The 27966-nt window shown below is 40.7% G+C and overlaps 2 protein-coding genes across 9 annotated transcripts in view; one reads left to right on the top strand and one right to left on the bottom strand.

Moving 5' to 3' along the window:
• The window catches only part of LOC145358865 (guanylate kinase-like), a 44965-nt gene extending 43868 nt beyond the window's left edge, over positions 1-1097 (top strand). For all 8 annotated transcript variants that reach the window (XM_080213268.1, XM_080213234.1, XM_080213275.1 and 5 more), the window contains one exon: positions 312-1097. In XM_080213268.1, coding sequence (XP_080069394.1) covers positions 312-344 — 33 coding nt within the window. In that variant the 3' untranslated portion in view covers positions 345-1097. The remainder of the gene's footprint in view (positions 1-311) is intronic.
• Positions 1098-2544: 1447 nt separating this feature from the next.
• The window catches only part of obscnb (obscurin, cytoskeletal calmodulin and titin-interacting RhoGEF b), a 696366-nt gene continuing 670944 nt past the window's right edge, over positions 2545-27966 (bottom strand). Inside the window, exons 121-127 of the mRNA XM_080214757.1 lie at positions 25848-26009; positions 21920-21998; positions 20246-20485; positions 16528-16751; positions 12325-12400; positions 8862-9011; positions 2545-4026 (exon numbers count right to left, since the gene is read on the bottom strand). Coding sequence (XP_080070883.1) covers positions 3837-4026; positions 8862-9011; positions 12325-12400; positions 16528-16751; positions 20246-20485; positions 21920-21998; positions 25848-26009 — 1121 coding nt within the window. The 3' untranslated portion in view covers positions 2545-3836. The remainder of the gene's footprint in view (positions 4027-8861; positions 9012-12324; positions 12401-16527; positions 16752-20245; positions 20486-21919; positions 21999-25847; positions 26010-27966) is intronic.

Below are 27966 nucleotides of genomic sequence, written 5' to 3'. Positions count from 1 at the left end.
ATTGTTATCTTGAGGGTGGGCTGGTGATGGAAAATTCAGTTCCAGTGGGGACAGAGTGATGGAGCTGTGTATAACATTAACTATTGCCTTTTGGAAAAGAGAATGATGGGAGAAAACTGGAGGAGTAGAAAACTGAATTGGGAGATATGGTGCAACTGAATGCGCTTGGCCTAGATTAAAAGGAGACAAACTTGGAAGGTTGCTGCAAGCGAAGTTCAGATCAGTGAAAGTAATTTGTACTTTGAATTGTGCTTCATTTGTTGTGATTTAAATCAAACTGCTTCCTTATGTCTTCTCTTGTTTTATTGTAGGAAATTGAAAAGGTGAGAGCCTTACAGAACTGAACTAGTTCCAAACTCCATTGCAGCCAGAAATTTTGACATTCCATTTCAGCAATTGTGTGCAAAGTAGGAAGAATGAAAACTTCTAAACAAAACATCCATGTATTTATTTAATGTTCTAGCATGCTTTTTAAAAAAAACTTTATTTTTGTGTTGGTCTGTTATTGTTGACTGGCATTCCAATTTTTGCTATCGTCCCATGTCTGAAGAATATTTTACAAATATTAGGGAATGCTTTTTGATTAAAACCATGGCTTTATCTATTTTGTTGCTCAGTATGAGGAATACTCTTTCTGTAACGCATTGCAGAAAGTACCTGTGTGCAATTTTTATAGCTTGTGTTTTTTTAACTGTATATACTGGACACTAACTCCAGAGTCAACAGTAATGTGACACTCCAAACACAAGCTGCTATTACTGTTGCATTTTGTAATGTTTAAAAGCAGAAAATGTAATTGAGACTGGACCAGTGGAAAAATGATGTAGACTTGGCTAAGACTGTAAATGAAGATAATTTGAGAAAACTGATGCTATCCCACAACTTTTTTCAGAAATTTATATATATAATCAATAATTGTTGTTGTCTCATCAGTGGGCTTACAGTTACTTTATTGAAATAGGAAGAGCAGAATTATTTTACTGAAAAAATACGTTTGGACTTTTTACTTTGAATTCCCTCTCCCAAACAAAATTAGATGGCTTAATTATTTACTAATGTCATGGGGGACTAAATAAAACCAATGAGAAAAGCTTGAATATTGTGTTTATTCTCTGGCTATGACTGTTAAGACAGTGACCATGGTTATGAAGCACATATGTGTGCAGTAAGCTCAGTAGGCCAAGGAGCATCTGTGGAAAGAATGGACATATGTTTCAGGTATGGATCCTTCAGTAACTTTGAACATTCTTGAAGACCAAAACTTCTTTAAAAGCTGAGGTGGGGGGGGGGAAGCTCTTATGCACATACACTCTTAAAAATAGAATGATCCGTGGCCTACTTAATTGGAGAACGGGCAGTGGGTAAATGGTATTTGTATGTGGTAATAGCCAATGAAAGAAATCAAAAACGTAATTAATCGAATATACTCAACATTTTGTGGCTAGCTGTGGTTCAATTGGTGATGCTGTTGCCTGATTCAGAAGGCCATGTCTTCAAGTCCCATTCCAGAGACTTTGGCACAAAAATCTAGGCGGACACTCTGGTGTATTGCATCATCTTTTAAGCCCCCTTGGGTGGGCATAAGATCCCTTGGCAATATTTTGAAGAACAACAAGTGAATTATCCTCATGTCCTAATCGATACTTAGCCTTCATTCAACATCACAAAAACTGGTTATTCATACGTTACTGTTTGAGGTAACTTGCTGTATGCCAATTGACTTTGCTTTTCTTATAGTGAATTATACTTCAAGAATACTTAATTGGCTGTTAAAGTGCTTTGGGATGTCATAAATGCAAGTCTTTTAAGCTGAAGGGGGTAGTAAATAGGCAGGAATAAATCAAAGCCTAAAAAGCTGGCAAAATACAGGCATCAGCAGGTCAGGAAACTAGAGAGTATTCAAAGGGCACAGGCTGAAATTCTCCAAACGACATCTGGGAAACTCTTGGGTGTTGGTGTTCACCAGAAAATGAACCTTGAAGCCGAAAGAATCTCAACAAGTGTATTGTAGCTTTGACAATGGCAGGTTAATGGTGTGAAATGTGACTTTAGATCTTTTTGAGCAGAAGTCAGAGCAGAGCATGCTGTATCTGTTTTTTGATCTCTAGTACTTTGTTTTTGTTCTTCCAGCTAGGAGTAAGTCCCAAAGCACGTTCTTGTAAATTTGGCAACAGTTTAGATGATACTTTAAATTATAGCTTAATAACAATTTCTGCACAAGTGGCTGTTGTTGTATTTTCCCTTCAATCCTTCTGAGGATCACATAGGACCTAGCCAAATTACGGTTCATTCTTCTTTGCGTATTTTTCACAATATAGCATCTGTCTCACGTATTTGATCCTGGAAAATGCATACTTTAAAAAAAAGGCAACTACCCTATGTGTTGCAGGACAGTCAATACCCAATGAGCAACCCCAGACTAGCTCCTGTCATGCACAGGATAACAAGTGGCTCCTATCAAACCTTTAAATTGAAATTGCTAAAATGTCCCTACTATTTGATAGTCCACGTACAACTTTTACAAATAATTTTAAATTAATGCCATTTTAAACAGCAAAAATTTATTAAAATAAAACACTTTCACGCTTGCATATTGAGATTCCATGCAGACTAGGGCCTTGATTTAAAAATAGCCTTTAGAATGAAACTTTCTGAAAGTGATGGGTGCCATTTGGATTCTGTTCTACATAAAGATGTTTTGATCATTATAGCACAGATATCCATCAAGTAATCCAAAAGACATTAATTTCTTTAAGAAAATTGGATCAACTTTCACGATGGATGACAAGCAAAGAATACAAATGCACAAAATCAAACGAAATCTCCACACTAAAATCGATACTAAGCCAGAAATCTGAAAATATTATATAATAGTTAATGTGAGTGGAATAAAGTTTGAGATTGAAAATGTGAGCCTTTTTATTATCCAGGAATATTATTGTAAGCAATATGACTTGTAGCAGTAGCTTTTAAAATAAACTTATGGCTGTTATAATCTGACAAGACTTGTAATGAAATTGCTAGGATATGCTGAGAATGTGTTAAGTCACGTGTGTTTAAAACTGACAACCAGAGTCTCATTGGCTCAGAATGGAAGCCAATTTGACAGCTCCATCTACTGTCAATTCTGGCCTGTGTCATGTGTATGGAGGGTATCTAGAGCAAGGTTGAAAGTGGCAAGCTAACCAAAGCGAGAACAACAGACAAAAAGTATTGTGGTAGAGCTAGGGTGACACAACTGGCTGCAATGTTTGTAATTTTTTTTAGTATATTAACTCAGGATGTGAGCATCACTGGTAGGTTGAGCTGGCTTGCAAGGCCACATCAAAGGTTAGCTGAGCGATTACCATATTGGTGCCAGGATGATAGATTTTCTTCCCTGAACAGCATTAGAGAACCTAATGAATTTTAATAACAATCCCCGCACGCCATTGTAATTTCACTGACATCAGTTTTTTTTTTAAAAATCCAGATTTTTTTTAAAAATAAAATTTGACTTCCCAATCTGCTTGGGTGGCATTTCAATTCACAGTGGTCTGGATTATAAATGCAGGTCTCTGCATCATAACTATTGAAATTGTAGTAATGGTGCAGCTATTTGCAATGAATTCATTTTTGAAGCTTTTATTATTGAAATATTTCATTAGATTTTACCACTCACATGATTGGACCGACTTTTTAAGCATTAATACTGCTGATCAAATTATTAAATGTTTATTGCCATGAGATTGTGCAAGCACAAATTTTTGCTTACAAATCTGTTTACAGACAGAGCTTCTTTATGTTAATGAACTACAATTCTGGTATGTTCATTTTGTTTTTGTTCTTGTTCCTTTTCATTTCTCCTTGTTACTAGGTATCAGCACTTCATGCTTTGTACAAAGAAGCATCCTCCGTTTCTCACGTTGTTTTAGGTAATTCCTGAGCTTTGTTGTTTGAAAGGAAACTGTTGAGTGTCTTAGCTTTGTTTGCGACTCCTCTTGTAACCATGAAAATGAGCGGCATTCAGAGGCACATGGCCTTCCCCTACAATGTGCAATAAAAATGGAAAAACATATAATGAATATCCCTCGTGCCAAGGTACAATGTTAAGAGTAATATGCACAATTTTAAAAGTGCTTGGTTCCTTTTTTAAATTGCTCCAATTCTCATAACCTAAAATTAATACTTCCAGAGGATTTGATCTAACATACTCTGGCACCTTCTGCTTCACCCCCAAAGCCTGTTTATTGTGTGGAGTTTGATAGTCACTATTGGCAGACTATGCAGCTGTGGAGAACCTCACAGATGAACCTGATGATTTTTTTTTTAAACAACTCTTCAAAATTTGAACATCTAGCAGAGGGAGTTTGTTCTCAAGTCCACAATGGTAAATTTTTGGCCCAGCTGAGATTATTTTAGGTTGGACAAAGGATCAAAACTGATGTGGATAGTTTATCTGAGCTATTGATGGCCAACATTAATTCTACATGATGCCCTTGTGTTGCATTCTGATTTTTAGAACTAGACTTTTTAATACCAACTACTTGGTTTCTGCTGTAGAATCAATATTTTCCGAAGCAGTAGCTCCATCCAACACATCAGCAACCTCTTATAACTTGGGGTATTTTCTGTTTGTTACTTTCCGGATGATGTGGTGGGCATAGGGGCAGATATTACTGGTTCCCTGTAACATTTCTGTCCTTCCTCCAGGATCAGGATAATCCCCCACGTCGGACAGAGAGCAGAATCGCTGGAAGCAGAAACCAATGAAGGTTAATTTTCCTAATTGTTTGCTGCACCTGCCTCTCCACTTCCATTGACTGGGTGCATAAGGATGCCCTGATTCCTTTGCATAGCCACACTTCCCAATATAAATAATACTCTTCATTCCTGTTTTTCCCACTAAAGAGAATATACTTCACACTTAGCCATGTTGTGCTGCATCTGCCATGTGTTTGCCCACTCTCTCACCTAAATCACCTTGAAGCTCCCTGTATCATCATAACAACTATGCCCAGTTTTATCATCAGCAAATTTGGAAATGCTACATTTGGTTCCCTTATCACGGTCGTATGTATGTATGTATATAATATAGATTGTGAACAGCTAGAGCCCAAGCACTGATCCCTGCAATACCTGACTAGTCACTAACTACCACTTGGAGAAAGATCCATTTATTCCCACATTCTGTTCCCTATCAACCAATTCTTGATCCATGCCAATACATTACCATATAACCCATGTGCTTTAGAAACATAGGCTCAAAGGGCCAAATGGCCTACTCCTATTTTCTGTTTCCTCATTCATTTTGATCATGATAATCAAATTCAATAGCCTGATCCTGTCTCTCTCTCTGACTCCCCCCTCTGCCCCATATTCCTTGATCCCTTTAGCCCCAAGAGCTATATCTACTTTCTTCTTAGAAGCACATGTTTTGGCCCCCAATACTTTCTGTGGTAGTGAATTCCACAGATTCGCCACACACTGGGTTAAGAAACTTCGTAAAAGGTTTGGATTAAAACTTTTACGAAGAAAATTAAACAAAATATATTAGTTACAAATCCAGCAATTTTAATACAGCTCTACCTTCATTAGTTGACATGATTTCGTAACTGGATTCTCTGCACGAAACTTAATCCCTCCAGTGATTCTGATCCTCAAGCTATGACCCTTTGTTCTGGACTCCCCACCATTGGGAACATTCTTTGAGTCCATCCTGTCTAATTCTGAGAGAATTTTGTAAATTTCTATGAGGTCCTCTCTCTCTGTTCTAAACTTCAGTGACTATAATCCTAACTGACTTGGTGTCTCCTTGTATGACAGACCTGCCATCCCAGGAATCAATCTGGTAAATCTTTGCTGCATTTCTCCTATAACAAAGATTCCTTATATGTGGAAGGATGTCCAACTACACACAGTACTCTAAGTGTGGCCTCGCCAATGCCCTATACAATTGCAGTAAAACATCCCTATTCCTAAACTCAAATCCTCTTGCAATGAAGGCCAACATACCATTTGCCTTTACTACCTGCTGTATCTTTCAGTGACTGATGGCACAAGGATACCAAGATCTTGCTGAATATCCACCTCTCTCACTTTACACTCATTCAAATAGTAATCTTTCTTCCTATTATTGCTATCAGAGTGGATAACCTCACATTTATCCACATTGCTCTGCATCTGCTATGCCGATGTCCACACAACCTGTCCGAATCACGCTAAAGCATCTCTGCATCCTCCTCACAGCTCACCCTCCCACCCAACTTTGTATTACCGACAAATTTGGAGATCATGGGCGTGATTCTCCAGCCTCCGAGCTGCGTATTTGCTGCAAGCAGGAGGTAGTTGTTTGCTAGCAGTGAGATTCTCTGGTCCTGCCACTGTCAATGGGAATTACCACTGAAGTCACCCCACACTGGCAGGAAATCTGCGAATGGGACTGCAGAATCCCACAACGTGAACAGCTGCAGAATACTGGTCCATGTATTTAGTTCCGTCTTACAAGTCATTAATAAGAACATAAGAAATAGGAGCAGGAGTAGGCCATCTAGCCCTTCGAGCCTGCCCCGCCATTCAATAAGATCATGGCTGATCTGTCTTGGCTCAGTTCCACATTCCTGCCCTCTCCCCATACCCCTTAATCCCCTTGCCTATCAAAAACCTATCAACCCGCGTCTTAAAAATATTTAGCGAGGCAGCCTCCACCACTTCGACGGGCAGAGAATGCCAGAGATTCACCACCCTTTGAGTGAAGAAGTTCCCCCTCAACTCTGTTCTAAACTGACCCCCCCATTGTCTTGAGGCTGTGCCCCCAGTCCTATTAATTAATATATAATATATAAAAATGTGCGGATTAGGTTGATGGGCCATGCTAAAAACCGCTTTAGAATCAAAATGGTAAAAATCAGGCCGTAACTGTTGAATCTGGGTGCAATTAGATCTGACTTGGCAATCTGTTAGTCTGGGAAAAAAATTTGCAAGTCTGTGGGTGGGGCTTAGTGCACCCAAAATGCTGCAGCTCTGATTGGAGCTTTGAACTGAGCATATGAGGAATGAGGAAGGAGGAAATGACAGACATTAAACAAATATTTTCTGTCTATCTTCCCAATAGAAGACACAAGTTCACAAGTATACATCAGAAATGAAGAGTCATCTAGGAGCTAAAAAGGAGTGAGGAAATGAAAGTAATTAATATCAGGAAGTACGACAGGAACGCAAGGGACTAAAATCTGACCAATTCCTAGGGCCTGATGATCTGCATGCTCAGATTTTAAAAGAGATTGCTACAGGGATACTGGACGCATTTCCAAAAGTCTCTAGATCTTGAACTGATTGGACGTTAGCAAACATATGAAAGGCTGGAAGGGAAAACAGTGAGCTACTGGCCAGTTAGTCCAACATCAGTTTATGAAAGGGAGATTTTTTTTGAGAATTACCTAACAGGGTACATAAAGGAAAACTTGATTTGTCATATTTGGATCTTCAAATTTCAAAGGCATTGAATAAAGGGTACAAAGGGTAATAGGCAAAGTTGGAGGTAATATATTAACATGGATAGAGTATTGGTTAATAGACAGAAAGCATAAAGCAGGGATAAATTGGGCATTTTCAAGTTGGCAAGCTGAGACTGGTATAGTGCTGCAAGTATCAGGGTTGAGACTCAGTGATTTACAATCTATATTAATGATTTAAGGATAGAAAATATAGTGACTTAGACAAACAGACAGAGATATCTCTACGATAGAAATACATATCTTTAATATATTTAAATTTGTTGATGGCAAAGCTAGGAAAGAATGCAAGGACATAGGAGGACATAGAGAGGCTGTAAAGAGACAAGACAGGTTAAGTAAGTGGACAAAAAGATGGCTGATGGGATTTGTTTCTTTAGGATATGGGCGGAATCAGCCTACTGAGTTGAATGATCAGCCTATGATCACAATGAGTGGCGGGGCAGACTCAACAGGCCAAATGGCCTCCTCCTGCCCCTATTTTCTATGTATAATGTGGGGAAAGGTGAAATTATTCATTTGAGCATAAGAATAGAAAAGCAGAATATTTTTTAAAAGGGTGAGACTCATAAAACATTGATGTTCAAAGTGACTTGGCTGTATCTGTACAAAGAACTCAAAAAGTTGGCATTTAGGAAAAAAAGCAATTGGCATGTTAGCCATTACTGAAAGGAGCTTAGAGTACAAGAATAAAGTCGTCTTGCTGGAATTCTGTGTGTATTTTCCATACTTAAGGAAGAATATACTTACATTCGAGGTGCTGTAGTGAAGTTTATTAGATTAGTGTCTAGGATTGGGGGGTGGGGGTTTATCTTTTATTACAAGGCGAGTAATTAGACTTTTATATTATCTGGAGTTTAGAAGGCTATGAAGTGGTTTCATTGTCAAGCTCTTCCTAACTTTTCTATCGAGACATTGGGTGGAATTTTCTTGTCCTGCCTGCCACAGGAATCGTAGCAGGCAGGACGCGGATCATGAAAGATCTGTTGACCTTGGGCGGGATCTTCCGGTTTTGGGGTGAACGTGGCTGGAAAATCCCACCCTTCGGCTGGCTGGGATTCTAGAACATGGAAGCACACTTTCAGGGTAAGGGGCTGATCATTTAAGACTGAGATGAGGAGAAACTTCCTCCAGGAAAAGATTGTGTATCTTCATCCCTGAATAAATTTGAGGTTGAGATTGATAGGTTCTTGGATTCTCGGGGAAATTGCAAGACATGGGGAGAGGGCTGAAAAAAGTGGAGTTGAAGCCCAAGGTCAGCCACGATCGTATTGCATACTGAAGCCGGCTGGAAGGCCTGTATGGTATGCTCCTTTTCCTACTTCTTACTTTGTTCTGATTTGAGAGCAAGAAAAATGGAACACTCACCCTGGATTAAAGCATAATGTATTCTTCAGAAACGAAACTGCACCTTGTGAAAGGCCAGCGTAGCATCTCCCCAGCTTGATTTTTCCTTTTCTTATATTCTTCTCTTTGTCACAATCTTTGTCAGACCTAAAAGGGCAATCTGCACTCAACCTATAAAAGAAAGAAAATGTTGTCTCTGGTAACCTTTTCATTAATTCAATTTGTATTTCCTTATTTTATCATTGCCCCCCCCTCAACCCTCCACAATGCGTTGCTTAAAAGGACAAGCAAATGCCCTGCTACCCAAAGTGCTGCTTTGTGAGAGCTGCCCGAGCTGACTTAACATTTAGCCTCTCACTTGCTATTGGGAAACCCAACTAATTCGTGTTTCTGGGCCTCTCCTTGGGGTTGGCACAGTAAGAAGTCTCACAACACCAGATTAAAGTCCAACAGGTTTATTTCGTAGCATGAGCTTTCACAGTGCTGCTCCTTCATCAGGTGAGTTAAGAGTTAGGTTCATAAACTGCGTATATATACAAACACAAACATAGTTAAAGATTGCGAATCAAATTGAATCTTAACAGGTAATCAAGACTTTACAGAGGCAGACAATGTGACTGGAGAAAGGGTTAAGCACAAGTTAAGGAGGTGTGAATGGTTTGAAGCCAGGCAAGTCGTGGGGGTTACAGATAGTGTGACATGAACTCAAGATCCCGGTTGAGGCTGTCCTCATGTGTGCGGACTTGGCTATCAGCGATTCTGCATTGTTGTGTGTTTGTGAAGGCTGCCTTGGAGAACGCTTACCCAAAGATCAGAGGCTGAATGCCCTTGACTGCTGAAGTGTTCCCCGACTGGAAGGGAACACTCCTGCCTAGCGATTGTTGAGCAGTGTCCATTCATCTGTTGTCATAGCGTCTGCACGGTCTCACCAATGTACCATGCCTCAGGACATTCCTTCCTGCAGCCTATCAGGTAGACAATGTTGGCTGAGTCACAGGAGTATGTACCGTGTACCTGGTGGATGGTATTCTCGCGTAAGATGATGACATCCGTGTCGATGATCCTGCACATCATGCAGAGGTTGCTGTAGCAGGATTGTGTGGTGTCGTGGTCACTGTTCTCCTGAAGGCTGGGTAGTTTGCTGCAGACAATGGTCTGTTTGAGGTTTCGCGAATGTTTGAAGGCAAGAAGTGGGGGTGTGGGGGTGGCTTGGTGAGATGTTCATCTTCATCAATGACATGTTGAAGGCTCCGGAGAAGATGTTGTAGCTTATTGACTCTGGAGAAGTACTGGACGACAGAAAATACTCTGTCTGCCCTGTCCCGTGTGTCTCCTGAGGAGGTCTATGCAGTTTTTCACTGTGGTGCGTCAGAACTGTTGATCGACAAGTTGAGTGCCATATCCTGTTCTTATGAGGACTCTATTTGGGGTTAGAAACTCATTGACAGCTGGAGAAATATGTGCCCCTCTCTCCCTCCAATGGTGCAGGACTTAGTGGTGCTGAAGAAAAATCTCCTGGTTGCTAAGTGTAGTGATATATAAGTGCATCAGAAAATGTGGTCATTTTAATACTTTTAATAAAGAATTTTATGATTTCACTCAATTCTGAACTGAAGAATTCGGGATGAAGTGTTTTATTGTGGTCCCTGCACAAATGGCAAAAATATTCACACTTTCTTGATAGCTCTTAGTATGGGACCAGGAATGGATAAATACCTTAAATCAGCATAATTTACTTTGAACTCTTCTACTCAATAAAACAATTACCTAAGCTCCTAAGAAGGCAGAGAAACATACTTTATACAGATGAGCAAATGTTAAAAGGAAATCCCTGCCTGGATAACTAATGAAACGATGTAATAAAAAAAGCAATTGTTGAAGTTGATCTTTATTCTGATTGCAACACACAATAGCCAAAATATTCTCACCTTCTTGTTAGCTCTTAGTATGGGACAAAACACCCCTGGGAATGAACATGATCATCTTAACCTCAAAGGGTGGACAAGGGCGTGTGTACCAATGGTCTTGGGCTAGTGTAGCACAGGTAGTTGTTAAATTTTGTTCTTTATCAGGAAGTTGGTAAACTGCCCATCTCTAGTGGGCCTGAGAAATTGATGATGTAACTACTTGACGATGCAATTAAGAGTTATTAATTAGAGAACTGCTTTCTATTCCTCGACATTGAAACAGCCCAACCAGTTCACCAATCATCCAAGAACATTTACAGTCACTCATAAATTAACAAATTTATTGAAATCAATTTCACAATGTAGAATGGTGGGATGTGAAGTCAGTGCTGATGGATTGCTAGAACATAAGAACATAAGAAACAGGTGCAGGAGTAGGCCATCAAGCCCTTTGAGCCTGCCCGCCCATTCAATAAGATCATGGCTGATCTGAAGTGGATCAGTTCCACTTTCCCGCTTTCTCCCCATAACCCTTAATTCCCTTGTCTGTCAAAAACCTATCTACCCGTGACTTAAATATATTTAGTGAGGTAGCCTTCACCACTTCAATGGGCAGAGAATTCCAGGGATTCACCACCCTTTGAATGAAGAAGTTCCTCCTCAACTCCGATCTAAACTGCCCCCCCTTATCATCTTGAGGCTGTGCCCTCTAGTCCTGCTATCCTTTCTAAGCAGGAAGAATCTCTCTACCTCTACCCTATCCATCCCTTTCATTATCTTATACATCTCTATAAGATCTCCCCTCATCCTTCTAAACTACAATGATTACAGACCCAGTCTATTCAGTCTCTCTTCATAGTCCAATCCCCTCATCTCCGGTATCAGCCTAGTGAACCTCCTCCGCACCAAGGCCAAGATATCTTTCCGCAAGTGTGGCGACCAAAACTGCACACAGTGCTCCAGCTGTGGCCTCACCAGTACCCTGTACAGTTGCAGCAAGACCTCCCTACTTTTATATTCTATCCCCCTCGCTATAAAGGCCAACATCCCATTCGCCTTCTTGATCACCTGCTGCACCTGCAGACTGGGTTTTTGCGACTCATGCACAAGGACCCCCAGGTCCCTCTGCACCGTAGCATGCTGCAGCTTTTTGCCCTTTAAATAGTAATCCCTCCTACTATTATTTCTGCCAAAGTGGATAACCTCACACTTGCTAACATTATACTCCATCTGCCAGGTCCTCGCCCACTCACTCAGCCTATCCAGATCCCTCTGCAGACTCTCCACACCCTCCACGCAATTTGCTTTTCCACTCATCTTCATGTCATCAGCAAATTTTGTCACCCTACACTCAGCCCCCTCCCCCAGGTCATCTATATAAATGGTAGTCCAGTACCGTAATCACTACACTATCATTCTCTAATAAATCCTCTGATTCTTGTAGTGAAAAACACATTTTCATACTGAATTTGCGGGGCGGCTGGATGTTGAGGATAAGAATTGAGTGAGGGTGGGAAGATTGACAGATAACTAAATCCTGTAGCAATAAGTCAGAGATATAAGTGCAACAAACTTACATTGTAAAGGTCAGCACACCAACTGCCCAGATATCTGTCTCTGGAACAACTGCCTTCCCTTCAAGAATTTCTGGAGCTGGAAAAAGGAAGTTTTACTTGTAAACTGTAGTATTATGAGATCCTGTTATATGTATAAATGACAAACTTATTTAAAACTCAATCAGGTTTATAAATATTCAAACTGGCAATTACTTAAATCTCAATCACATCACTAGATTAAAAAGACAAATAAAACTGATCCACATCCCAAAGTGTATTACCAGCCTTTAAACCAGCACTTTACAAAAACCTCAGGATATTAAAAAATGAACATTCCATTTGAGAATGTTACGACCCCCATTGACATTATAATTGGACGGGAAGATTCCAGAAATGGAGCCCTGGCTCAAAAGATCGCAACATTTACTTTTTTTTAATAAAACATGGAAGAACTGAATCACAGAACCTTAAATTAGTTTTAACAACTAATAGATTTACTAAACATGAAAAGAACTGGTTTATGATATAATACTCTTTTACTTCTTCCTTTACCTTAATAATGACACACAGATTTTTTAACAGTAACATGGATTACAAGGTACATCTTAAATTACAATGGTCTCATTAATACACAAAGCATTTGAAGCACGCAAGATGACTGTGGTCAAATATGCATACTCTGCTCTGAACCCAAGGTAGTGTCTGTGGATTTCTCCTCTGCCCAGATGATTGTCACATGAGAATTTCCAAACTCCATTCTCAATAACACACTTTAAAATCTTTTCTCATAATAATGCAATTGCTTTAACTCTCAATTCCCAGACATCAAACATTTTCCAGTAAAAATGTACATCTGTAAAAGGACAGTAAAATGACATCAAACATTTGATTTACCTCTGAAGTCTGCTCTCTGATTTTAAATCTGGTTACTGCAATTGTTTTTTTTAATTCAAAACACTTTGCTTACTCTTCCTTGAATTCATCTGAACAATACCCTGGTCTCTGTTCTCTTAACTTCAGTTGCCCTAAAACATTCTTTGTCCCAGTTCCCTGGTTATCTGTACTTTACCTTTTCCTTAGGAAGCTTGCATATTTGGAACTCCCTTGTCCTGTCCAGCTTATCTTGGCAGAGTTGAAATATGCTCATTCCTGAGTATCCTGTGTCCAACTGCAATATATCCAGCTAACACTAAAACTTAAAAGCTTTTCCACCCTTAAAACGGCCTCCAGTTGCTATGCAATACAATACCTCTGATGGTCTATTTATTCTTTATGATTTAGCCTTCTCTAAGCACAACAGCATTACATTTTGAATTAAAGCCAAGCCCCACACATTCAAACATGTTTGTCCAGCATAAATCAAACTATAGGTTTTATCGTTCCAGGCACAAAAACACTAAATTAACCACATATAAAACTATATTTTATTTCTAATGTTTACCAATACAAATTTAAATCCTTTAAATTGCCTTTGTTTTCCTGACAAGAATGTCTCTTCCAAATGCCATGTGTTCTAAAAAAGATATATTGGAGGCACACAATAAGATGTAACATAGATCTATTTATCCTTTCCCCTGAAAATCTGTAAAATGTTCTTTTTATCAAAACAGGCTGAACATTTGTCTTTTTAGAAGCATAGGATCAATATTCTGGAAATGAGATGTTCTGGCAGCTCTGTGAATAAAATGCCCTTGTGCAGGTGCTTAAAATATTTTGCTTCAGTTCTGAGAAGCAAATCTGTGTTATTGGCTGAGATTGAAAGAATCTTCCAATGGTCTTGAAACAGAATTAGGGTGGGCCTGAGGCAGTGGGAAACACAATATTAAGCACAAATGTCACATACTTTGGATGCTGTGCTTCGAAGTTTGACACTTCACAACAGATGGAAAATAATCTTAAAAGAATACAATCATAAATGGCTACAGTGTCGGAGGACTGTTTGGTGCTTCACAACGGCAACTTAGATAGTCCCATTCTCCCATCCTGCAAGGTGTTTCATTTCAAGTGCTATCCAGTTCATTTTTGAAAGGGAATTTAATCTGCTTCCACCATACTCTCAGACTGTATTTTCCAGATCCTAACTACTTGATCTTTAAAGGTGTTTTTCCTCATATCATCATTGGTTCTTGCCAATCAACTTCAATTTATGTCCTTTAGCTCTTGATCTTTCCATTAATGGGAGCATCCTCTCTCTCCGTCTACTCTGTCCAGAGTCCTCATCATCTGACACTCATATCAAATCCCCTCTCAACCTAGGCAGAACAAATCTGGCTTCTCCAATCTATCCATGAAGCATCACATCCTCGGAACCATCCTCGTAAATTTCTTCTGCACATGTCTAAAGCCTTCACATTTTTCTAAAAGCATGGCACTCAAAATTGGACATGATACTCCAGTGGAGGCCACACCAGAGTTTGTAAATATTCAAATAATATATTAATATATGTTAATTGTAAATATCCCAAATGTTTTTTAAAACCACTTTATCTGTTCCCATTTATGCCAGGTAGTTCTGATTGGTGTCCCTCACCTTGTATAGGTGCTAAGAATTTACAAGTATTGAAATCCGCAGAGAGATAGATATTGTGTATTGATTCATAACGTGCTACCTTCAATGGACAGGCCATAACTACACACTATTCGAATTAGCTGAATAAGTTTCATTACATAATACTCTTTTTCCTCAATAAACTGATTTATAGCAAGCAATAACACATGTAATCAACTAATCCATATACTTATATTTTTTGGTAAATATATCAGAATGGAACCGGGGCTTTTTAAAAAAGTATTTAATCAGATGTGAGTATCGATGGGTAGGTGAGTATTTATTGCCCAGCCTTAATTGCCCTTGAGAAGGTGGTGGTGAGCCACCTTCCAACCCACTGCAATGTTTGTGAGTGATATACCCACAGTGCTTAAGAAAGGGCTTCCACTGAAAGACTGATGATATAGTTGCAAGTCAGGACAGTGCGAGGTTTAGAGGGGAACTTGCAGGTAGTGGTGCTCCCATCTGGCTGGTGCCCTTACCCTTTTTGGTATTCAGCACCATTCACAATTCCTCAGATACTGAAGCTAGAATGGTTGGAAAATGTAGGCCAATAGAATCCCCTGGCAGTTGGAGAAGGGAAGTCATATGACTGGCCAACGCTTTTTCTGTTTTAAAAAGCACAAAATATATATTAATTATAAATATCCCAATTTTTTTTTAAAACCACCTTATCTGTTCCCATTTATGCCAGTAGTTCCAACTGGTGTCGGATGCCACTGTCTTTTACTGAGGACAAGCTGCTTGTGGACAATACCTAAATGTGGTCCCTCCTGTTTCATTTTTCTCCCCAACCTACTCGAGAAGTTTTGAGCCCTGTTTGCTGACTGCGATCATTCAGGGACACCCTGCTGTAGACAGAGATTTAGTAAAAGAATCCAAACCAGCCCTACCATCTCCCAAAGAACAACCAACACAGTCGCCTACATTTTTAAAGCATTCTGAACTCAGCCGAGTCACTAAACTACACACTGTATACTCTTTTACTTTTTTTATGGACTCTAATTCAGTTAACCTATCCTTCCCACTCAATAATCTGTGTTTGTGTGGACTTCGAGCAGACGTGCAAAAGTCAGTTCCTATTTCACTATTTTAAGTAAATCGGTTTAAGTATAATAAAGTTAACCTTTTTACGTGAAATTCAGGAAAGCCTGTCCTACTGGTTCTTTTACGATCACAGAATGTAAATAATTAACAACTCACTGAATTGTGATGCATGTAATTGAAGTTTAAAGTTTATTTATTAGTATCACAAATTGGCTTACATTAACTGCATGAAGTTACTGTGAAAACCCAAGTTGCCACACTCTGGCACCTGTACTCAGGTACGATGAGGGAGAATTTAACATGGCCAATGGACTTGTTGGGATCTAACAAGGCCAAAGAGGGGAATCATTTGACTCCTCCTCATCTGGTCATAACACGACACTTCTGATTTTCTTATGTTGTGATGGAGAGTCATTAACCTGAAGCTGTGGCTGTGTTTCTCTGACCACAGGTACTGCTGATCTGCTGAGTCTTTCCAGTATTGTTTCAGATTTCCAACATCTGCAATATGCTGCTTTTCAATTAGTGATTGCACTTACTGGTTGTAATATGCTCTGGGAATTCCTGAGGTGCCATATAAATTTACCCGTTTCTTTCTAACTGTCAAATAAAATAAAAGCATGACTCACCCATATTCTCCACAAAGTCTCTGCACTTTTCCACCAGCACAGGACGGCCAGGCATGAGAATCTCAGCATTGCCGAAATCTAGCAGTTTCAATACATTGTGCTCCACGATGATCAAGTTCTCCGATTTCAGATCAAGGTGAAGAGTATTATTGAGGTGGAGATACTCAACAGCACTAAGTATTTGTGTGAGCAACTCTACCACATGGTGCTCAGTGTAAGACGATCTACAACGGAAGGAAAAAATTACATTACACTTTGGTAAAACTTTTCAAATCTGAGGGCAGTGTAAGCAGCTTTCTTCATTCATACATTTCAAAACAAAACATTTCTGTGAGGGTCTCCAGATTTCTTAACTAGAAGGAAAATAATTGGAGGATATGGAGAAAGAATGAGACTAACTTGATTGCATTTCGAAATAGCTGGTGTAGACCTCATGGATCAAATGCTGTTCTGCACTGTTCTATGATTTCGCAGGACCACATCCCCCACACCCAGTATAACTCTGAATATCTAAAACCCAACCAAGTACAATTTACCTCCAAGGTTTCTGCAATGTTTATTGCAAAATATCAGGAGAACCAGTGGAAATTCTCCAATATAGTGCATGGGGGAAAAGCAGGATAAGATTATTGAGTTGGATGATCAACCATGATCAAATTGAATGGTGGAGCAGGCTCGAAGGACCAAATGGCCTCCTTCTGCTCCTATCTTCTATGTTTCTGCAGGAGAACTCAGTGTAAATTCTCCAATATATTGCAGGTTTCTGCACAGGTAAAAGGGAGAGAAATAAGTAACAAATTTAGATCAGATCTTGTCACATCATGAAGAGAGGCAGAAAAGCTGGGACAAACAAAATTAGCTATGCTTTCAAAGTGGAAGATATTTGCCCTGGGAAATAGATTATTTTCCCACATTCCTACATCACAGACAGCAGCCTGTTTGAAGATAGGGCTATGCAATTTTTTTCTTGCTTTGCTGCGTTCATTCCACTGCTTCTTGTGTTTAGTTGATAGCAAGTCCCTTGCATAGTTGCTTTGGTTGGGTTTTGGGGCAATGGGAAGGAATGGATCATTTGGAAATGTACAGTGGCATATACCTACAACCTAAATTATTAAAAAAAATGAACAACCTCTTCTTTTAAAAGTTATGCTAGTTCTGAATTATGCAATTCTGAAATAAAAAGAGGAAGTGCTGCGCCAGCAAGAGCAGAAATAGAATGGATGTGTGGCTCGAGGGGTGGTGTAGCACGATGGATTTCAGATTCCTGAAGCATTGGGACAGGGCTGGGGAAGGTAGGACCAGTACAAACTGATTAGGTTACACACCAACAGGGCTGGCACCAATAGCCTTGTGGGGGTGTTTGCTCATACTGTAGGGGAGGCTTTAAACTAGTATGGCAGGACCTGAACGGAGAGTTAATTGGGTCAGAAAAAAAAGTGAAAGCAAAAGAGGAAGACATGAAAATAAAAGGCAAGAAAAAAACTGATCCTATTGTCCCTAGAGATGGGCTTAATGAAGGAAAAATGGTAAAAAAAATTAAAAGTTCTGCATTTTAATGCACAGAGCATAAAACAGAAGATAAATAAACCAACGGCACAAGGATATTCATCTCAAGGAAACTAGTGTAGGTTACACATTCTTTTATAGTAGCTGTGGAAAGAACTGTGCAAAGATAGTGTAGCCTTTTTTGCCATGAACCATCTCATGAGGAAGTTGACTTGTCTTTCCAAGGGTATTAATGATCTGATGATGCTTAAACTCTCCATGCATGGCTGCGTGCAAGCAACTGCCAGTACCATGTACACCCTAACCATGAACAACCCCAATGAATTCAAGAATAAATTCTATAATGATTTTCACTCCTTGATTGCTAATATGCCAAGTCAGATAAGTCAATTATTCTTGGTAACTTCAGCTCAAGACCTGGTGCAGATCATGAAGTGTGGCAAGAGGTCATTGGAAAAAAACAAGGTAGGTATTTGTAGCAGCAATGGTCCTCTTGCTGAAGATATGTACCGTACATGAGCTTTTAATCACCAACACAGTTTTCTGCCTTCCTTTTCATTCCTAATCTCAACAAGATCATTCTGTACATTGGCAACTAATCGACTATGCCATCATCAGACAGAGGGACAAAGCAAGATGCGTGTGTAATGGAAGCGATATCAGATGCTGATTGCTGGACGATGCAGTGGATTATCATTGTAAAGCTAAATATCAAGATCTATCTCCTTAGACATCCTCACGGCATGCAGGTCCACAAGAGTCTCCATGTGTCAAGGCTCAAGAAGAGAGTCAGAAAGGATTCTCTCTCAGAGACACTCAGGATTAAATAGATACAGCATTGAGGATGATCTTCAGGAATATGGTATACTCCACTGCTCTAGGGGTCCTTGACCTTGCCCCTCCTGAGCCTCAATATTGGTTCATTGACAGCACCCCCCTACCCACAACCACCCCTCCCTGCCCACTGCCTGACTATTTGAAGATAAGCAGGTTTTGGGAAAATAAAGAGGGAAACTTTTATATCACCTTCCTGCCCACATCCAATCTATCTCCCATATGACAGTGGTTGAGGAATCTCGCCCTTTGTCTACAAAAACACCTTCTGTGAACATTTCTCTGAGCTTGCTAAACACTTGGACAGGTGCAACACGCTTGGCTGAATCAGAAAGCAGATGAACTTTAGTTTTATGCAAACTGCAAAGACTGTTATCTTGGTAAGCCAGTTATAAAGGAGACACTGACACCTTTCTGCCTGGACTTAAGTTGAATATGACCAATCAGAAATGGGTCACCATATCGTAATGCTGAACAAATATGAGGAAACTATGTTAAATGGATATTTCTGTCTATACCCTAGCAAAGTGGGTGTGTTTTTTTTTATTTGTTCAGGATGTTGGTACCCCTGGTTGAGCCAGCATTTGTTGTCCATCCTTACGTGCAATTTTACTGCCTACTCTGATTACTAACTTACAGGTCCTGCCTCTGAATTTATCACCTAACTCCTTGCCTACCGCTAATCTCTGGCACCCTGGCAGTGTCAGTCTGTCACCTGGTGCTTTGTACTGCCCACCAGGCACCAAGCAGTGTCAAGGTGTTAGGACCTAAAGGAGCATGGCTTACTGGAGGGGTGGGTCGATCGGGCATAGTGGGGGACCATTGCTTAAGAACTGGTGAGAGAGGGAGGGGGTAATTGGGGCTGGTCATGGGGGATGGGGTCAGGCCTGGGGGATGGTAGTCAAGGGCTTGCAATGGGAGGCCAGCAATGGGGGGGGGGGGTGGGGGGTGGCAGGGGGGCAGCACGCATGTGCTTATCTACCTAGTGACAGCTGCCAGCCTCTAGGGCAGGAATAGGCTCCTTCCACCCCTTACTGGGGTGAATGCCCCGGCGACTCTGTAAAGCACTGTAAATTCATCCTATTAAGTCCACCCAAAAAATGGGCTGGAAAATATCCCGTTTTCCCACGGTTGCGCACTTAATTTCTTTGTGGGAAAATCGACCCCAGAAGAAGAATCATCTGAGCACAAGTTGGTCTTAGCATTCATCTATGTATGTTGAAACTCTACCAAACACCACAGATGCTGAATATGGTCACCTTTGTCTCGATGGATGAACAACACTCAGATAATGGTACTTTTACAGAAAGAGGATGGAGAAGTTTGGACCAGCATGGCCAGAAGCAGAATTAAATCCTCTAAACTGATTCGTCTTTACCTTTCAGCCAAGTTGTGAAATAGCTCTTTCCCTTTGCAGAGTTCTTGAATCAAGACCAAGTATTTTGGTGTGATATAGGCACCGTGAAGCTGAACAATGTTGTTGTGATGGAGCTTCTTTAGGATTTCGTACTCCTTCAGGACAAATGGCTTATTCTGTTTCTTATAAGGAGTGATTTTAGCTGCAAGTGATTTTCCCGAAGAGTTTTCTGTACATTTCTTTATGATGCTGAAGCGCCCCCTTTTTAAAAAAAAATGTATAGAATTAAGTATAAAATAATGTAGCTAATCTAATTTACATAAAATAAACTAAATAAATAATAGTAATAATTAAAAGTATTAATCATGATATTATTATACTTCCAATCTTATTTAAAACCACCTTACCCTCTTCCCTTTCGCCTTCCAACAAAAAAAACCCTTAAAAAATATTGTGGCCGGGAATTTCTTGAGAGTTGTAACTGCTCCATTGCTGAATGTGTAGCAAAGACCATTTGTACACATAGAATTGGGATTTCTGCAGGCTTCTGCCAAGAATAATACAGGAAAGCTGGAGGAAATTCAATGACCAGCCATTTTCAAAAGGAATGGCGGACAGGCTAGAAGGGCCAAATAGCCTACCCTGCTTCTAGTTTGTATGTTTCTATGAAATTCCTGGCCAATTGCCTTTAATCCTGCATTCAGGACATCTATTAACAATGGATCAAGGGCCCAGGAGGTTAAAATTCTTACCCCAAACCACCCTCATTCCCAAGAGCTTCTGGCTAATAACAGGCTGGAAGTTCTTCATTGCAGGCAATGCCATCAGGGTAGTGTTGGCAACAATTGATAACTCATCCAACAGAAGCTCAATAACAGCAAGAATCCCAGGCCACAGCTGAGGATGGAATTAGGATGGCAGAGAGGAGGTTGCTGACTAAGAAGGAAATGGAGGGGACACGTTTGGATGAAAAGGGAGGTTGTTTAATGCTGGGTCCCTTGATCAGACACTGAATGCCTCTGAAAGATGGACTCCCTCCCCCACCCCTTCTACAAAGCCTGCAGCTTTTCGGATTCCTGCATGGATTCTGCCCTGTCTGCTATTGATTAAACACTAAAGACAACAGGAATGAGGCTGTTAAGTGGGCACTAAAGTCACTGATGAGCTTTCCCAACCCAGACTTAATTGGGGCAGAGGCAGGAAGGCAGTAGGGTCTCCACCTGGCACCCTCCAGCCTGCTTCAATGTTCCCTTCCCAACTTTCAAACTCACTTCAGGTGGTAAGTGTTAAAGTGCCTTCTTTTAGATTTATTGATCATAATTAAAGTTTGAATTATCAAAAACTTGGGATCAGTCAGTAAAAAGAAGATACAAGATGAAAATGATTCTGCTGAACAATTGCATGGCCTATTCTTATTTCTCACGTTCATAAGTGGTTACCTGCATGAACTCATATCCCCAATTCTAGTAAATTATGCAAACCATAACTCTTTGCCTATAGTTGCATCCTCCAGTACGTAAGTCACGTTTTATCTTTTGCGCATATTTCCGGCAATGTGCTATCTTTTACATAATTAATTCCATCCTACGTTTTATGCTCTATGTTAAGACAATCATGCCTGTGCATTATTTTACAACTTGCACAATCCAGTTTGCCTACGTTATTCACACCTTATGTTAAGGATTGTTCATGTACCTGTTTATCTCTGTGAAAAATGTATATGTCTGATGCACTGATGCTAGCTTTTCTCCATGTACACTATGTGATTCTACTTCTAAAAGAAAAGAATAGAGAAAAGAAAGGAAGAAAATTAAAAATGTAATGAAGGAACATTTCAGAAAATATTTCACATTTTTGAATGGTAATCAGAGGACAAACTCTCCACTGGTTAAAGTCTTGGCCGGTACAAAGGAAGATAGTTGTGGTTGTTCAAGTTAAATGATCTCAGTCTCAGGACATCACTGAAGGAGTTCATCAGGGTCTGAGGGCCAACCAGGGTAGTGTCCTAGGCCCAACCATGTTCAGCTGCTTCATCAATGATCCTCCCTCTATCGTAAGGTCAGAAGTGAGGATGTTTGCTGATGTTCACACAATGTTCAGCACCATTTATAACTCACAGAATCTCTACAATGCAGAATAGGCCATTTGACCCATCGAGTCTGTACCGACTCTCTGACAGACTATCATACCCAGGCCTTCTCCCCCTTATCCCAGTGACCCCACACATTTACCATGGCTGGTCTACCTAACCTGCACACCTTTGAACACTAAGGGGCAATTCAGCATGGCCAATCCACCTAACCTACACATCTTTGGACTATGGGAAGAAACTGGAGCACCTGGAGGAAACCAACGCAGACATGGAGAGAACATGCAAACTCCACACAGACAGTTAGCTAAGGTCAGAATTGAACCCGGGACCCTGGAGCTGTGAGGCAGTATTGCTAACCACTGTGCTGCACAAACTCTGCAGATAATGAAGCAGTCCATGTCCAAATGCAACAAGATCTGGACAACATTCGGGCTTGGGCTGATATGTTACAAGTTACATTCGCTCCACATAAATACCAGGCAATGACCATCTCCAAAGGAGAATTCAACCATCTTCCCATGACAGTCAATGGCATTACCATTGTTGAATCCTCCACTATCAGAATCCTGAGGGATTACCATTGACTAGAAACTGAATTGAACCAGTCATTTAAATACTGTGGCTACAAGAGCAAGTCAGAAACTAGAACTTCTGCTGAGAGTAATTCACCTCCTGACTCCCCAAATCCAAGTCAGGGATATGATGGAATACCCTCCAATTGTTTGGTTGAGTGCAGCTCCAACACCACTCAGTCCAGGACAAAGCAGCCCACTTGAGTGACACCCCATCCACCATCTTAAAGATTCACTCCGTCCAGTGCCAATGCACTGTGGCAGCATGGTGTACAACTTACAGGTATTCCAGCTGAAATCTAACTAGTGTCTTGCATACATTCAGCATAATCTTTTTGCTCTTGTTCTCTATTTCCATATTAATAAAGCCTCGAATTCTTTCTGCTTTATTAACTGCTCCCTCCAGATATCCTGCCACCTTCAATGACCTCTGCACATATACATCCGGGTCCATCTGCTCCTGCACCTCTTTAAGAATTTTACTTTTTATTTTATGTTGTCTCTCGATGTTCTTCCCATCAAAATGCATCAATTCACATTTCTTCCCATTGAACTTCATTTGCCACCTGAAAAACAGAAAATGCTGGAAAATGTCAGCAAGTCTGATAGCATCTGTGGGAAGAGAATAGAGCCCATATTTCAAGTCTAGATGACCCTTCGTTAGAATGTTCTGACCTGCTGACATTTTCCAGCATTTTCTGTTTTTGTTTCAGATTCCAGCATCCACAATATTTTGCTTTTATTTATTTGTCACACATCTGCCAACTGCACCAACTTGTCTACATCCTTTTGAAATTTTATATTGTCCTCTCCACAGTTTACAATACTTTCTATAATAATAACAATCAGATAATCTGTTTATTGTGAAGTTGTTTCAGGGATCAACATTTGCCAGGATAGCAGGGATAATTCTTCTGCTTATCTTTGAAGTAGTGCCATGGAATCTTTTATATTCAATACAAATTGGTATTGAGCAGATTGTTGAGTCTGCAGGCTGACAAACCACCAGGTCTGGATGGACTTCATCTTAGGCCTTGAAAGAAATGGTTAATGAGATCGTTGATGCATTGGTTTTAATTTTCCAAAATTCTATATATTTGTAGATATTTGATTGGAGGATAACAATGAGAGGGAGGCAGAAACTACAGGCCAGTTAACCTAACATTTGTTACAGGGAAAATGTTAGAAGCCATTATTAAAGATGCTATAGCAGGGCACTTGGAAAAAAAGATAATCAGGCAGAGTCAACATGGGTTTAAGAAAGGTAAATCATGCTGAATCAATTCATTGGTGTTCTTTGAAGGAGTCATAAATGCTGTGGATAAAGCAGATCCAATTGACGTACTTAGATTTTCAAAAGGCATTTGATAAGGTGCCACATCAAAGGTTACTATGAAAAATAGAAGCTTGTGGTATAGGGAGGTAACATGGATGGATTGAAGATTGGCTAGTTGACAGGAAACCGTGTGTTGACAGGAATTGTTTTTTTTTTGGTCGGCAGTATGTGGTAAGTGGTATGCCACAGGGATCAGTGCTGGGGGCTCAAGGTTTTATAATCCATATAATGACTTGCATGATGGGATTGAAGATATGGTTGCCTACGACATTTGCTGATGACACAAAAATAGGTAGGGAAGCGAATTGTGAAGAGGATGCAAGGAGGATACTAAGGGACACGGATAGGTTAAGTGAGTGGGCAAAAATCTGGCAAGTGGCTACAATTACGGACAAATGTGAAATTGTCCACTTTGACAAGAAGAATAAACAAGAAGCTTATTATCTAAATGGTGAGGGATTGCAAGGCTCTGAGGTGCAGAGGAATTTGGGTGTCATAGTCCATGAATCACAAAAGGCCAGCACACCGGTTCAGCAAGTTATTAGAACATAAGAACTAGGAGCAGGAGTAGACCACCCAGCCCCTCAAGCTTGCTCCACCATTCAATAAGAGCATGGCTGGTCTTTTCGTGGACTTAGCTCCACTTAGGAATTAGCTATTAGGAAAGCTAATAGATTGCTATTGTTTATTGTGAGGGGAATTGATTACAAAAAGAAGTACACAGCATTGGTGTGACCACATCTGGAGTCTTACGCACATTATTGGTCTCCTTATTTAAGGAAAGATGTAAATGCCCTAAAAGCAGTTGAGGTTGACTGACCAATACCAGGAATGGGTAGGTTGCCTTATGAGGAAAGGTTGGAGATTTTAGGTTGGCATCCACTGAAATTTAGAAGATTAAGAGATGACTTGATTGAAACTTTTAAGATTCTGAAGGGTATTGGCAGGTGGACATGGAGAGGATGTTTTCTCTTGTCAGAGAATCTAGAACTAGGGGTCACTGTTTTAAGAGAAGTCTCATTTAAGAGAGAGATGAAGTGAACTGTTTTCTCTCAGAGAGCCATGAGCCTCTGGAATCCTCCTCAAAAGGCAGTGGAAGCAGAATCTTTGAATATTTTTAAGGCAAAAATAGATAGATTCTTCATTTACAAAGGGGTGAAAGGCTATCACCGTAGGCAGGAATTGGGGTTGCAATCAGATCAGTTATGATCTTATTAATGGCAGAGATGGCTTGAAGGTCTGGGTGGTCTACTCCTGCTCCTAATTCACATGTTTACTTGCACATTCACCTGTGAGTGCAAATGGGAAGTTCGTTTAAGATTTCGTCCAAAAGATGGCGTCTCTAACAATGCAATATTGTGCGAGAGCTCAAGCCTAGATTTTTGGGCTCAAGTCTTAGAAGAGGACTTAAACACACAACGATCTGACCCAGAGTCAAAAGAGTTTTCAACTGAGTAACAATTGACATGAGAGAGGAGGCCCATGTGGAACGTAAACATTGGCACAGACCAGTTGGGCAAAGGTATTTTTTCTCTGCTCTAAATTCTATGTAATTGATTATCTTTTAGGTAAAGTCAAATACTGATATACTGTTGAACAGACTGGAGGGTATTGTGAGCTTACCTGTCTCCCCAATGATAACTTCAGCAGATGGTCTACTAAATTGTCCTTTCCCAGCTTTGTTGACATAAGCAACTCTATATGAATAGGTTTCTCCTCTACGCAGGTTACTGGCATAAAAGCAGGATTCAGAAAGGTCAGATGCAACATTTTTCCACTCGTCACCTGAAAAAGGTTGCAGTTTTGGGATAAAAATAATATGTTATAACATGCTTTAACCCAGTTCAAGAAAAAGATTGATGTTACTGGGACAAAGTGATTGAGAAATATGGCAAGGTGGTAGATAAATAAGACTGCACTAAGAAAACTGAAGGGGTTTTGGCCCATTGTGTCCACTTTGGTCACAAAAGAGCTATCCAGCCTAATACCTTCAACCTATTGGTCCATAGCTTTGTGGGTTCATAAAAAATTTTGGAGCTTAGCATTACATTTTCCCATGCACCAATTAGCGTACAGGGAAAAAAGTATGTTTCTGTGTTACAGCAGCGCAGAAAGGAATTTTATTTAAGTGACGGGGTTGATTTTGAGCCCGCACTTTCCATCTGCGGGAACAGTGGTGTGTGCTGAAAATCCCAAGCTGAACCTATCCATGCCCCTGAGTCCTCTCTGGTCCCCCTGAGCAGCGCAAACCGCGGATGGTGCTGGCTGCCTGAGTGCTCACATCCAAAACTCCCCTCAGAGGTTAAAGTGTCATTTTCACACTTCTGTAGACCTGTTGTAAATACTGTATGGGCTCAATACCCGGACAGAGTGCTCGCTAATGACATGCTAATGGATTAATGCATCATGTCCACCGGTGAGAGGCGGGAAGATCAGAACTTGGAAACTTGCTGGCGCAAATTGCACCCTCCAAAGTGTGAGAATGGCAGTGCTATGTCCCTCCCACCCTCTTGCAAGGATCACCATTTTGGGGAGAGGGCTTGGGAGGGATCATTTGTAGGCCTTTGCTACCCTTCATGTTGAGGCGCCCTTGTTCTGAAGGGATTGTGAAGGCTAGTGTGCAGGCAGCACTTCCCGGGTTCCTCTTTCCTGGGTTCCTGTCCATATCGCAGCTGAGAGAATGACGTTCCTTCACAAGGGCTGGCAAGAGGGTGGGAGAGACGTAGCACTGCCATTCTCACACTCCATGTGGCTGAAGCATGGGTGAGCACAGTGGGTCCTCAAGCTTGGTGGCATGAACAGACATAGTGGTGGCTCTGTGGGTGAACAATGTGAAATTTATCGATAAACGTTTGGAACAAAATGGTGACCTTACTGCAGCGATGCCTATATTTACCCATGCCCACTAAGTGCCTACAATTTCACCCTCCCACTTGACCTAGGTATTTCCCAGGATCCACAGCTGAAGTTGAGGCAGTCTGCTAACTTCCATGCTCACTGACCTGAAATGACTTTGGTGAGTGCCCTTGGGGGGTGGGACCTTGAGGGTCCAGGCCTTATCTCGGTCAAAGAGCAATGTATCCATACTCATTCATGTATAAACAGGAGAAACACCCATCCCTAATCCTCCAGGATGTCCTTTAACTGGAAGGAGTAGCGTCTCAATGAAGGTCAAAGAAGAACTTAGCACTTGTCTACTGGCTTTGAGATGGAGGGAAATCTGTAAACAACACGCTCACTTCAATTCTTTCATTTATTCACAGAGGCATCGACGATGCAGGTGGCAGGCAAACCTGCCTTGGCAATGACTCTCATCCAGATGAGGAGATGGAGGGGCAGTTGGCACAGTGCTAATGACAAGCAAGTGCCTGAGCAGCAAGACACAGTGGGACCTCTAGACGGGCAAGATGCTGACAAATGTAGAGCACTGCAACTGTAAGCATTGCTCTGAGGATGGATATATCATTGGGTGATGCTGTTATCTAAAGATGAATGAAAGGTAATGTCCTGAGAAATAACTGCTTACATCTGCAAGCTTCTCCAGTATGAGTTGCAGTTACAAGGACTCTGACCGAGTGATGCAAAGATCCTGGTTTGAAATATGCAAATATGTGTTCAGGTGCCGCTTAAAACGGTGCCAGGATCTTCGGTTCCAATGTAGTAATGGCGGGGCAAGCGACCTCCTGTTCGTTCCGTCATGACATTTGCTGAGCTCTTTGCTGATGTATAATTAACAAGCTGA

This window comes from Carcharhinus amblyrhynchos, chromosome 2 (assembly GCF_965287045.1).
Source record: "Carcharhinus amblyrhynchos chromosome 2, sCarAmb.v2.hapA, whole genome shotgun sequence".
In the NCBI taxonomy this organism is placed as follows: domain Eukaryota; kingdom Metazoa; phylum Chordata; class Chondrichthyes; order Carcharhiniformes; family Carcharhinidae; genus Carcharhinus; species Carcharhinus amblyrhynchos.
Note: the sequence above shows the minus strand (reverse complement) of the source record. Positions and strands in the feature narration are given on the sequence as shown.